General features: G+C 42.1%; 1 protein-coding gene across 2 annotated transcripts in view; it reads right to left on the bottom strand.

Annotated features, from left to right (window-relative positions):
* Abca1 (ATP binding cassette subfamily A member 1) overlaps positions 1-12929 on the bottom strand; it is a 123837-nt gene that overhangs the window by 98210 nt on the left and 12698 nt on the right. For both annotated transcript variants that reach the window (XM_048338411.1, XM_048338421.1), the window contains exon 2: positions 4511-4653. In XM_048338411.1, the coding sequence (XP_048194368.1) occupies positions 4511-4576 (66 nt within the window). In that variant the 5' untranslated portion in view covers positions 4577-4653. The remainder of the gene's footprint in view (positions 1-4510; positions 4654-12929) is intronic.

The raw sequence follows: 12929 nt of genomic DNA on the forward strand, positions 1-12929 counted from the left end.
TTCCTGATCTTTGCCTGGCTAAGGCTTAAGTGGCACTGTCCTCCATTTTAAATGAATCCCTTACCACATCTGCTAGTTTGCTTTCTTCATAACATTTATCACACTTTGCAGTTGAATTGCGGGAGAGGGGCTTGGGGTGGGGGATAAATGCTGGTCCTAGGGCTCAAATATAGGGCCTGGGTGCCATTCAGGTCTCTGATCTTTTGTGCTCAAGGCTAGCACTCTACTACTAGAAATATACCTCCACTTCTGGCTTTTTGGTAGTTAATTACAGATGAGAGTCTCATGGATTTTCCTGCCTGGCTGGCTTCAAAGCATGATCCTCGGATCTCAACCTTCTGAGTAGCTAGGAAAACAGGCATGAGCCCACTGGCACTCATCCAGCTTATGATTACATTTTTTTAATGTATGCTCTGATAATGTTCATTATCTCCTTCCCTTAATAAGCTCTAAGCTCTGTAAGAGCAAGAGACAGTGTCTGTCTGACTTAACCCTACACACCCAGCAAATATCTGACAAATAATTGGTGCTCAACAAATAATGGTTCCGATGAAGGACCAAACAGCATTTTATTTTAGCTAAGAATTGGAGAAATAAATACATCCTAAGCCACAGTGCCCATACTGAAGCTGGAAGTGGGGACAGGATGCAGAGTTTCCATCCACTCAGTAACATTCACTAGCACTTCATAAATAAGGAGTTTATATCATTCTTTTGTGATTAAGGAGTACCTCAATGTGCAGTGATAGAATTATCTATTTTCCCAGACACATGTGGTTAATCAAATTTAACTGCAAACAAATTAGTGATAAAGGCAAAAAAAAAAAAAAAAGGGCGATAGGGCCACACTGTCTCATCGGTCCCTTGGAGACCTTGGCCTCTAGGTCAACCTAAAACCAGAGGAAGATCTGAGAAACCCTGAAATCCCTCCTGCTTCCTGTCCCAAACCCTGTTTGCACTGAAGGACTGTCGCCCACACAGCTAACTGGTACTTTGGACCCAAACTGAGCTTTGTACCCAACTGTTGCAACTCAACTCAATGTATTCTTTGCCCAACAGAAACAGTGGAAAACTAACACTCACTGAGCGTCCCCAAGAATCTGCAGGAGAGTCCCCCTTTAAGACCCGCAGCCAATGGAACAGCAATGCAGTTACCATTTATGTGGCAAATTCTTATTTAGCATGTCCCAAGTGCCAGGGTCTGAGCTGGGTTCCTGGCCAGATGTGTGCATGCCAAGATCTCAAGAGCAGGGAAATACTAAACTTCTATGCATGGTGAGGAAGAGCTACTATGAAATGGCTACCTTTCCTCTCCTATCTCATAGAGAGGGTTGACTGTATCTGAACTAACAAAGTAGCACCAAACAAACCCCTTCACCAATGTCTCTGCACTATCATCTAGAAATCCATCCCAGATGGACTAGGAAGCTGCTGCTGGAAAGAATGCAGATTCCAGAACACAAAATCTTTGTTGTAAATTAAGCATTGCCTGGTTAACAAAAGAGCACCGGGGTGGGGGGGGGGCGGGGGAGGAGGCTGGGCTGCAGGGCCATCCAATTTGTTCTGCTGCTACTTTCATGACTAACTTGCTCCAGGCTCCTGCATCCTTTGGAGCCCCATTCCATCAACTCATAAGAGGCGGACCAGATCTCTGGCTATTTCAGCCTGCTGGCTTGAAATTAATCACCTTTCTTTCAGATTCAGCAAAATAGATTTCCTTTAGAAATCAGAAAGAGAGAAGGGGAGGTAGAATGTTAAAAAATATATATATATTTCATGTCAGGAGACTGTGTCCCTACTTCCTTCTTCAACAAGAATTCTGGCCACAAATTGCTTTGGACTAAAGTTGCCTATTTCTCTAATCCTCACCCTTTAAAATGCAGAAGCAAAACTAAGCAAGAAGCCACAAGCTCAAATCCAGTACAGACCAGCCTGGGCTGGATGATCAAACCACACATCCTGTTCCAGGACAGTTGTATTCCTGATTGCTTTCCTGGCAGAACACAGGAGAAAAAAAAAAAAAAAGGCTTCCATGCCATTTCCTCTTCCTCGAGGGTGGGCACTTATGTACAGCTGCAAAAAATTCAGTAGAGGGAAAAAAAAAGCCACTGAAATGGAATGGAATGAAAAGATCTCAGCCTTTGATCTCAGCTCAGTGGTTGCTTGATTGACCTTGGGGAAATCCTGCCTAGACTCAGTGCCTCAGCTTCCCCAAATCTAAGATGAAACTATTATACTGGACTACCCTTAGCCCCTCCCTTTCATTGTCCTGATGACAGCATTCTTCCTGTAACTCAATAGTGAACACATCACAGCTAAGACAATTTCCCATCTACTATGTTACTGCCACCAGGCTGAGAAAGGGACCAGGGACATGAACCACATAGTAGTTAAGCAATGAAGACAAGGAAAAGAAGCATACCACATTTGAGAGCACCAGGGCTTGGGAACAATTAAAAAGGCAAGGTGTTAAGGCAAAGAAGTCAGAAACTTCAGGATTTGGGATAGAAGACAGAAAAAAAATAATGGTACAGGAAAAAAATAACGATACTACTAAAATGGAATCTGACACGGTGATGTTGAGTTCCAAGGCTGGAGTCAGATTGCAAATTTGAATCCTACCTCTGCTTCCTTATTGGCAGTGGGAACCTATGGTAAATTACATAATCTCTTTGTGCATCAAATTCCTCAGTTATAACAAGATGGGGTAAAAAGTACATTCTGGGATATCAAAGGGATAATACAGTTAATAACCTACTTGGTTGGCAGGGGTGGAGTGAGGTGGGGGCTTTGTAGTAACAGACTAGCCTAGCATATACAAGGCCCTGAGGCTGGTCCTCAACATTACAAACAAGTAAGCAATCCACTTTGTGTCTGATACATGAGGCTCTCATTTTAAATGTATTTATTCTAATAAAATACTATGCATCCTATTTTTCCTAAAACAGATAGGATACATAGATTCTACTCTATGTTCTCTCACTAGCAACCCCAGAATTCAGGTTCCCCAACTATAACATAAGGGGCTGATCAAAATCAGTGTATCTCAAAGTCAAAGCAATGTACATATTTTTAAAAAAATTACAGTTGAGTTCTTTGTGAAGATTTTAAACATCCTATGTTTCAGTTCTATGGTCATCTAAACAAATTCTGATAAACCTATCTGAAATTTTCTGAAGGCTGTCTGTAGTATCAAGTTCTGGCACAAGACTTCAAAGTTCAGGTTTTCATTTGTGTGTGCAATGTGTTGGCACCAAGGCAATTGTAGCCCACTAATGAGAAAAAAGAAGATGCAAACTTCGTGAAAAATGGGACTGAACCAAATAATGCCAAATGACACCAAATAAAAGTTATTCAAGAAGAAAAATATATGAAAAACTGGGTCATTAGCCCAAAGTAATACATACTGGCCAAACTCTAAAGATGAATACTATATTATACACTAATATATTCACCTTCAAATTTATAAATTGGGTTTCAGCTACAAAATGTCGGTTGTTTTCACACCTCTGGTGATCATTCAAATGGTACAGTTACACAATTTTTGCATTTAATTGTTAAATCTATATGGATTACAAAGTTATAGTATAGCCTATGAGCATAAGGAGTATATATGAACATTATGAACATACATAAATGACATTATAATATAAAGAAAAAGTGAACACAAAGTACCTTGACATTTTTGTTATTTTAAAAGAAGGTCCAAGCACTAGTCTACTTTGAGAAACAATGAAATAAATTCACTTGATGCTTCTTTATGGTTTCTGAACAATGAACATTAAGATAGCCAAGTGCGGACGCAAGCTTAGAACTCAGAAAAAAGCAGGACAGGAAAGAGACTCCGAAAGCAACTACAGAGAGGTGTGTAAGCCCAGAGGACTAGACAGGATCACTAAGGAAGAGTGGTCATCACAGATAAAAGAACAAGAGCTGACTACCCAGCTTCAAGGAGCTCACCCTGAGGCTTTACCACCCTCAAATCCTCCATGGAAAATGCCATTTGTCTGTGCATTGACGGCAACCTCAGAATTTTCATGGCCATACTGACCCACATGGGACCAGGTGCGAATGCTCCAGAGAGGTAAAACAAGTCTCAGTTCTTTCATTCCTCCAGGCCCAGGCCCATAGTGGAAGCTAAAAAGGAAGTCCAAACTGATGCAGAGACACACAGGCACTGATCTCTAAGAGCTGAGCCAGTAACTGAATTGACTCCCAACTCCAGGAACATGAGAGTCATGAGGTGCTCAAAAAGAGCCAGGCACTCCCACAGCTGCAGTAGATGGAAAAAGTGGCTTGATTGGGGACAATTGTCAGAACTCATGCCTGGGTACCTTTGGCAGAAATTAAGCTAGTATTCCTCCCGGATGAAAATTTCTCCCTGTGTTACACCATAAGGACACATCAGGATTGCCCAGTCCAGCGTCTGGCGTGTCAGCCTCATCCTCCACTCCCAACTCAACACCATGCAGAAAGCATGACCAAACCCTCCGAAAAAACCCACACTTACTGTTTGTCTTCTTCTGAAAGTCAGGTTCTTCCACAGCAGCAACCTCAACTGAGGCCAGCAAGCCATGTTACCTCTTCTGGCACCCACAGTGACTGTTGTGTGGCTCGGGAGCCCTGGAGGCTGTGGCTGTGGCTGGTCATTAACTGAAAGATAAAGCAGAGGAGGGAGCAGTCAATCATTACGACAAAGCCTACACCAATGAGGGTTGTGGTTCCAGCCCTATCACCTGAGAGGCCTCCAACACCCTAGTCAGCGTCATGACTGCTTCTTATGACCGCACCTCAATGAGCCAAGTCCTGACACCCAACCTCAGAGGTCTCCAAACAATGGAGCTTCCGAAGGTGTTCCAGCAGCAACAGTTATGATGCTAAATTATGTTCCTTCTATTGGTGTGATCATTTGGGAATGAAAAGTGCATTCATGAAAGCAGATGTGAGAGAACACCTTAGGAAACTGCTCATTTGGGATGGAAATGGCATACTGGAATCCCAGTGACCCGTGCCTTTCTTCTCTAAGAAAATGTATGCCTTTCCACGATATTTATTTATTCTGCCTCAAGCCTAGAGTGACTTACGCTGTTCCCTAAATATTCTAAGCAGACAAATTTGCATCTGGTCCTAGACCTACATCCTTCAAACTGATATGATACACAGCACCATCAATAAAGCAGGTTTCCAGTCTGAAAACCTTCGGCATGTATTAGATGACTGTGAGTAAGCACCAAAGAAATGCCAGAAACACCTGGATTCCTGGTGATTAAAGACAGCCCAAGTGTTCAGCTTCTGTGTAAAGAAAACAGTATCCCACGGAGAGATTGATCTCCTGTTGCAGACACAGTGCAGCATCTGTGCAAACGACAGGCTCCCACGCTCAGCACATATGCAGCAAGCTGCTGGTCTTGCTTCACCTGAACACATGGCCTAGTACTTCCTGTCAGATGTCACAGGGGCCTCCCCTAAAAGAGGGAACAGGGGACACAACACTGTGTGTGTCCCACATGCACAAACGACAGCTGTACTTATTTAACGCTGGTAAAAATCCCTATGGTCGCAAAACTAAAACCAGGAGTTAGGTGCCAGTAGTTCATACCTGTGGTCCTGGCTATTCAGGAGGCTAAGATCTTAAGGTTCTTCCAGCCCAGGCAGGAAAGTCTATGAGACTTGTATCTCTAATTTATCACCAAAAAGCTAAAAGGAGAATTTGTCTCAAGTGGTAGAATGCCAGCCCTGAGTAAAGAAGCTAGAGGACAGCATCCTGGCCCTGAGTTAAAAAAAAAAAAAAAAAGCAAGCTTGAAATCCAAAGGAGACCTTAATACAAAGGTCAACTCCTGGTAGGATTTTTACCTGTTTGTCTCTAGCCCCACCAGGAGTCAAAACGTTCTAGAAAAGAAAAGAGATTAGACAGAATTTGCAGTGTCCAGAAGAAAAGTCTGAAATATCACGGTATATTCTTACTTAGATATTGGCAATCCAATAAATCACTATCAATTCCTCTGAGTCCTTAAAATCTGTAAAGGATACAGATTTCCCCTCCCTTACCCTTAAATTTCTCTTTTCAGAAGACTTAAGTCAGCCCCTTGTTGTTCTACATCAACGGGGCTCACAGCCCTAAAATGACATTGCGAGAAGCATGCTTGCAATCCCAAGCTGTTTTGAGTATAGCTTAAGACAGGGCATGCATTTTTAAAAACAGGGAAATAAGGGGCTGGGGATATAGCCTAGTGGCAAGAGTGCCTGCCTCGGTATACCCGAGGCCCTAGGTTCGATTCCCCAGCACCACATATACAGAAAACGGCCAGAAGCGGCGCTGTGGCTCAAGTGGCAGAGTGCTAGCCTTGAGCGGGAAGAAGCCAGGGACAGTGCTTAGGCCCTGAGTCCAAGGCCCAGGACTGGCCAAAAAAAAAAAAAAAAAACAGGGAAATAACGTATGAAACTGTAACCTCTCTGTACATCAGTTTGATAATAAAAATTTGAAAAAAAAAAAAAAAGAAGTTGCTGGGTATTTCAGTTATTAAATCTTCTCTCCTGGAATCACTTAGTTGGTTGGTAAGGTGCATGAATCTTTTCAGATCCTCACAGTAACACCAAGAAGCTGGAACATAATATGCTATGAGAAAAGGGAGGGCTGGGGATATAGCCTAGTGGCAAGAGTGCCTGCCTCGGATACACGAGGCCCTAGGTTCGATTCCCCAGCACCACATATACAGAAAACGGCCAGAAGCGGCGCTGTGGCTCAAGTGGCAGAGTGCTAGCCTTGAGCGGGAAGAAGCCAGGGACAGTGCTCAGGCCCTGAGTCCAAGGCCCAGGACTGGCCAAAAAAAAAAAAAAAGAAAAGGGAAAACAACCTAGCAGATGCCCGAACATGCATCCTCTGGCCAAGGATTTCATGCTCTCTGAGCATCCATTTCCTCATTATAAAATGGGGGTGACAATGCCTGCCTTATACAAATTCTAGAGATTACATGGTAATATAGATTCTCAACACATTACCTGGCACAATCTAAGTGACAGAGAAATACAAGTTCCTTTCCCCCCACTTACAATTCTCCATTTTATCAGTGCCAGCTAGCAGGAAAAAAAAATGGTTATATTCTGTCCTAACAGAACATCCTATTACTTCTAGCAAATCCACTGGATTTCTGGAAAGGTAAATGGATAAAGCAGCAATAATGAAACCTAAGTCACTTAGTGTTTGGGCTCCAAGGGTCAAAACCAAGTACCAAACAGCCTCCCTGAACCCTAAGCAAAGATATTAAAGAAAGAGAAGATGCCCTCGACAAAGTGTCCATGAGAACAGGAACTCAAAACAAGCAAGAATTTTCTTGGAGAGTATTTTCCTCCAAAGTTGAATTTCTGGGTCTCTAAACATGGATTCATACACCAGGGTCCCCAAAGAGATGCACACAGCTTTCTGCCCCAATCCCTCCAGCCCACTTTGGCATGTCCTGGTTACCTGCACAATTACACACACACACACACACACACACACACACACACACACACATCTCAGAACATAGCAATCAATGCTAGGAAGAAGCTGATCCAAAGGAAAGGATTTAGCAATGACTGAATTGTCCTGTCCAGGTAACTAAAGCCAAAAGGACATTTCCACATCAGTTTTCCAAGTGAACAAACAAAAAGAAAGAAAAGAAAAGAAATAGGCAGTCTTATGTACTGGATTTCTCAATGTTTCAAAATGCAGCACACTCATCGCCACCCTTTTACACATTTCTAGTCACTGGCTGGAAAGGGTCCCACTTGAGTCATGGCCAGTCAATACGCGCTTCTCTTCTCATTCCTGACACCCACAGCAGCCACTTAGCTGGCTTCCCAGATCCAGTCTTACCCCTACTTCTATTTCTTTGACAAACAGCCCTCAAAATGATTCAACCAAACCAAATACCCGAATATGCCATTTCCCAACCCTCTGTTGGCCTCTACCACCCCTGAAGATAGGAGTTCAACCTTCACCAAAGTTTTCCTCGGTCCCATACTGGCTCTTCAGCTGGCTCTCGCCTCTCTTCACCTGCTCTACAATGCCCTGGAGAAGGATTCACGGGCTAGGAATGCACTGTACTCTCTTCTACCACTGAAATGTCACTGGACTGTCCCCTGGCCCTGAATACTTTCTGCAGCACCGTCAGCCTTGCTAATTCCTCCTCTACCCTGAGTCTCCACTCAGCTGCCACTGGCTCGGGATCACTTTCCCTGCCAGTCACCTGGTCTAGGAGCCCTCCCTGTGTGCTCCCAATAACGTCTGCTTTCCCTTGTGCTACATGTCCCTCCTTCCGAATCCGGCCAGTGATGTTTCTGGCTCCTTCATCACTGTTTTCCTTGCTGGGTAAAATGTATCCGGGAAATATATGTGTATATGATTCATTAGATTTTTTTTTAATATGAACATGAGAAATAAGTGTCTCAGAATTCATGATAGTGCTATTCCTGGGCCTGTGCTAACTGATTTTTCAAGCTTGATTAACTGATTCCGGCAAATTGTCCCCAGAGAAGGATTTCTGTGTGCAGCAGGCTCCTGCCACACTGGAGAGGGTCACAAAGGACTGCTAAGCTTCCCAAGGGACTCTTCGGGCATCCTGGGAAAACATAAGTGAATCTAAGTCTGCTTCCTATAAACATCAGGTTTCACCCAGAACCAAGCAGCACTCTCAAGGCCACTGGGACCATGAGCTTAGCTTTCTGTCAAGCCTCACACTCAAGACCTAGGCATCATCTCTCTCAGTCCCATGTAGCCCCTTCCCTGATAACATTTGGTGTTTTGCACATCTCAGCTTTGCTTTGATCAGAATGCACATAGAGGGAGTGACTGCTCAAAGCTTTGCCTAATCTATTTAGAATTTTTCACTTCAAATACCACTGGTATTTTAAGCTAGTAATATCTAAATAATATATTAATATATAAGACTGCTGAAATAGAGCCTTCCCAAATAAGTTAAAGTGCTAAAGAGTTGCAGAGAAGTATAAATCAAAACCACAAGGAGATATCACTACATAACCACTACATTTAAAAGTTAAGAAGTGCTGACAAGTATATGGAGCAACCAAAACTCATCACACAGACCCTACGAATTAAAAATGGAAAAGCCACTTGGATAAAGTTTGGTAGCATCTCATGAAGCTTCACAGTCACTTACAATGTAGCAGCCAATCATCCCATCCCAGGCATTTGCCCAAAAGCAATGAAAGCATATGTACACACAGACTTTTATATATGTTCATAGAGGCCTTACACAGACTAGCCTCGAACTGGAAGCAACCCAAATATCCATCAGCAGAAGGAGATATAAAAATAGAATACTACTTCATAACAATAAGGAACGAATTACTGATACATGTGACATGGATAAATCTCAAGAACCATACTAAAAGAAATTAGCCAGACAGAGAGAAAAAGAAAAAAAAACACAATATACTGTCTGATTTCCTTTATATAACACTCTGGAAAAATAAAGCAATAGAAACCTGGTCGGTGGTTTGGGGGGTAGCTGTAGGAGTTACACAATTGTGTACCTCTGCAAAAACTCATCAAACTATAGACTTGAAAGGGACAAATTTTACCATATGTAAATCAGATGTCAATAGTCCTGACACCAAAACAATCTGCCTTCTACTATGACAGTTAACATAACATACCCAACAAATCAAATTAAGCTGGGAAGATCTAAGAACTATATAGCAAAAAGACTGCCTGGTTCCTTTAGAAGACATACAGTAAATATTCATCACTATTTGTTAATTCCATGAAAAAGAACTGCAACCTTCACACTTCCAGCCTCCCATGAGCCACAGCAAATATTTATTGAGCACCTATCAGCTGCTGTGTACTGTTCCAAACCCTGGAAATCCAGCAGGGAACAAAGGAGGTAAAGTTCTGTTTTTATGGGGCTTCTATTCTAGCAAGAAGGTGAAAAATAGACAAAGATGGGAAGGAACTCTTTTCTGATGAAGCATCTTTAGGACAACAAATGAGAAGCCACATGCTACCCACAAAGGTGACACTTAAGTAGCTGCCAGGATTATAAATTCTTTCCACTTTTCCTCAAACCAAAGCCTGAAATGCTAGACACAGTCGATGATGCTGGCAAAGAAAAAGAAAAAGAAAATTGCTTCACAGGAAGCGTGGTGGGAAGAGGAAATGATGTCCCTCAACTCCCCACACTGTCCTCCTCACTCCCTTCCTGATCAAGACATGTTTCCCTATCGAACTTGACATGTCACTTTCAAAGAGAGCTGAAAGAAGAAAAGAAATATACAATACAGAGGACATGACAGAAAACCATGATAAAAAGACAAGGTGGAAGATGTCCTTCAATTTGGTGTCACTAAAAGAAAAACAGGAACTCCTGTGGCCACCCTCTGCCTTTCAGCCACATTCAGGCATTGCTGAATGCAAGAAAATGCAATGGAAATGCAATGCATGAGAAAATGTGCATGCATTCACACTGCTATCAGAAGCTCTTGCTGTAAGTAAAAAAGGCAGAGTGGACCTGTGAGCACTAGTGCTGGACTCCCAACCCTAGGGTGGCAGTCAAACCACACGCCTTACCAGAGCAGGTTCCTTAAGAGCCAAGTCTCCAAGCACAACCACCACAGAGTTCCTGGTGTCACTAGGGCAGAGAAACCTCACTCCTCGTGTTTCCCAAGACTGTGTTGCATTGGTTTGCTGTATTTGTAGACACAGTGAGTATCTAGAGATTTTGGAGATCCCACCACACTCCAAAATCTTACAGGTAAAGAGGAGGATCTCTAGTAACAACTGACATATCTAAATTGTAGGGCTGGCTCTCAGGTTGCCCAAGAGATCATTACATGGCTTTTCCCAATAAGCCATTTCTCCTACGAGTAAACAATCATTGTGCTCACAAGTTCTATCCAAACAGTTCACATATCCTGAATGTGCAGCCAGCAACTGACTGGCATTTTTTTTCACAACAGTGGATATATGAACTATGCCCTCTAAACTTGGAATAAGCAAACATGTGTTTTTGTTGTCTAGTATGTATGAGCATTCTGCTTTGCCAAGACAAATTTCCACATCATTACTAGCAATGAGGTGCACATTGAAATTTCTTACAACAGCTTAGGGTCTCTCTTGATGAAATTGTTTGTAGATGTCCTATTCTTTTTTTGGTTTTTTTGTCAGTTATAGGGCTTGAACTCAGGGCCTGGGCACTGTCCCTGAACTTGCTCTTTTGCTCAAGGCTAGTACTCTACCACTTTGAGCCACAGCACCACTTCTGGTTCTTGAGTGGTTAACTGGAAATAAGAGTCTCATGGAGACTTTTCTGCTTGGGCTGGCTTCAAACAGAGATCTTAAGCTCTCAGCCATCTGAGTAGGCTAGGATTATAGGCAAAAGCCACAGGCACCTGGCAGTAGATGTCCTATTCTTAATTGAGGTAACATGGACAGATTAAAAACTGTGCACATTCATGATGTTTTATATCAATGAACAGCTTGCCAATAAACTACAAAATGGGAGGTAGATTTAACTGTGTCAGAGAGGAATGGAAAAGGTGTTGGTCCTAAAACTCAACTAACTGATTGACTATTTGTGAGAAGTTGTGGAAAATGCAAGAGTCATGAGATTCCTATGTCTCATTTCCAGAGAGATGTACAAGGCCCTGTAGTATTAGGATATGGGCTTTATAAGCCCAACAACAAAGCATTCTTGCTTTGGAAAAGTCTTGCTCTCTGATTGACTCTCTGGGTGTGTCTCTGGATCTGTAGTCTTCAAAAAGCCTAGTGAGTTTACTACAGGTCAGAAGACCTGACTAAACAGGCTCTTGGCATCCTGGATTGAAGACAGAATGTGGCTGCCATAGGAGGGGATTCTGAGTCACTCCGGGACTGACCCATTAACAATTTGGTGAGCCTGGAGCTAATTTGACTGTTTGGGTTTAACTTCACTGGTTTCCAGATGCTAATTGGTTTACGTCCATAACGCTGACCTGGCTAGTGTCCATTAAATCCCACCCCAATTTGAAGGAAAGCATTCTCAGTTAAAGAGATTCACAGACAGCCACTGGCTGGTTGACTGAGACCTCTGAAATTGTGTCTGTAAAGAAACTGTCATATTTTAACACTTATCATTGAGAAGACGAAGGGGGTAAGAAATCCCTCAAGGGAAAAAAAAATCTAGAAAAAATGAAGTTATTTTCGCATTCCAGAACTTCCTCATTATAGAAGAAGCTCTGCTAACACATTATTACACATTTAAAAACATACTGATCCAGTGAATTTCACTAATTCCAGTAATCTATAACTAAGGGGACAAGATAAGTAAGTATATCATACATACTTGATTACTAATAAAAAATAAGATTGCAGATCAATACATACCCTTCATACATCCTGGAAAACATATTCAATTTCTTAGAAAAAAATTATTTTCCAGTAGGCAATTTTTAAGGTGATGCCTAAGAAATGAACCCACAAAAATTAAAAGAAGAAATCACCGAATGCAGGATAAATCTGTAATTAGCCTTGGAAGAGCATAATTTCTTATGCTGTCAACAAATCTACTTTTAAAGGAGATCTTTAAAGCGTAAATCTATTTCAATCATGTCACTGATATTTGGATAACCAAATTATATCCATTACTCCAAATGATCTCAGGACTTCTAAGACTCTCATCAGTCATTCTGGAGGAAGATTGGTTCTGAATCCAAGCCCTTCTATCATTGTGGTAAGATTATGGAGAAATTCTAACAAAAATGTTAGAGATAGCCCCTGTTCTGCTGATTTCTACTAAACAAACACAAGGAAACCTTCAAAGGAAGACTTCAGCGAACAATGCAACTATTTTGCTTTCTCCCTGGTCATAGGTATGTAGCACCTAGGAAAATGGATCTTTCTCTTAGGCAAGAAACCTGTTAGTATCATATGTTATGAGAAAAAAAAAAT

The sequence above is a fragment of the Perognathus longimembris genome, chromosome 1 (assembly GCF_023159225.1).
Source record: "Perognathus longimembris pacificus isolate PPM17 chromosome 1, ASM2315922v1, whole genome shotgun sequence".
Lineage (NCBI taxonomy): Eukaryota > Metazoa > Chordata > Mammalia > Rodentia > Heteromyidae > Perognathus > Perognathus longimembris.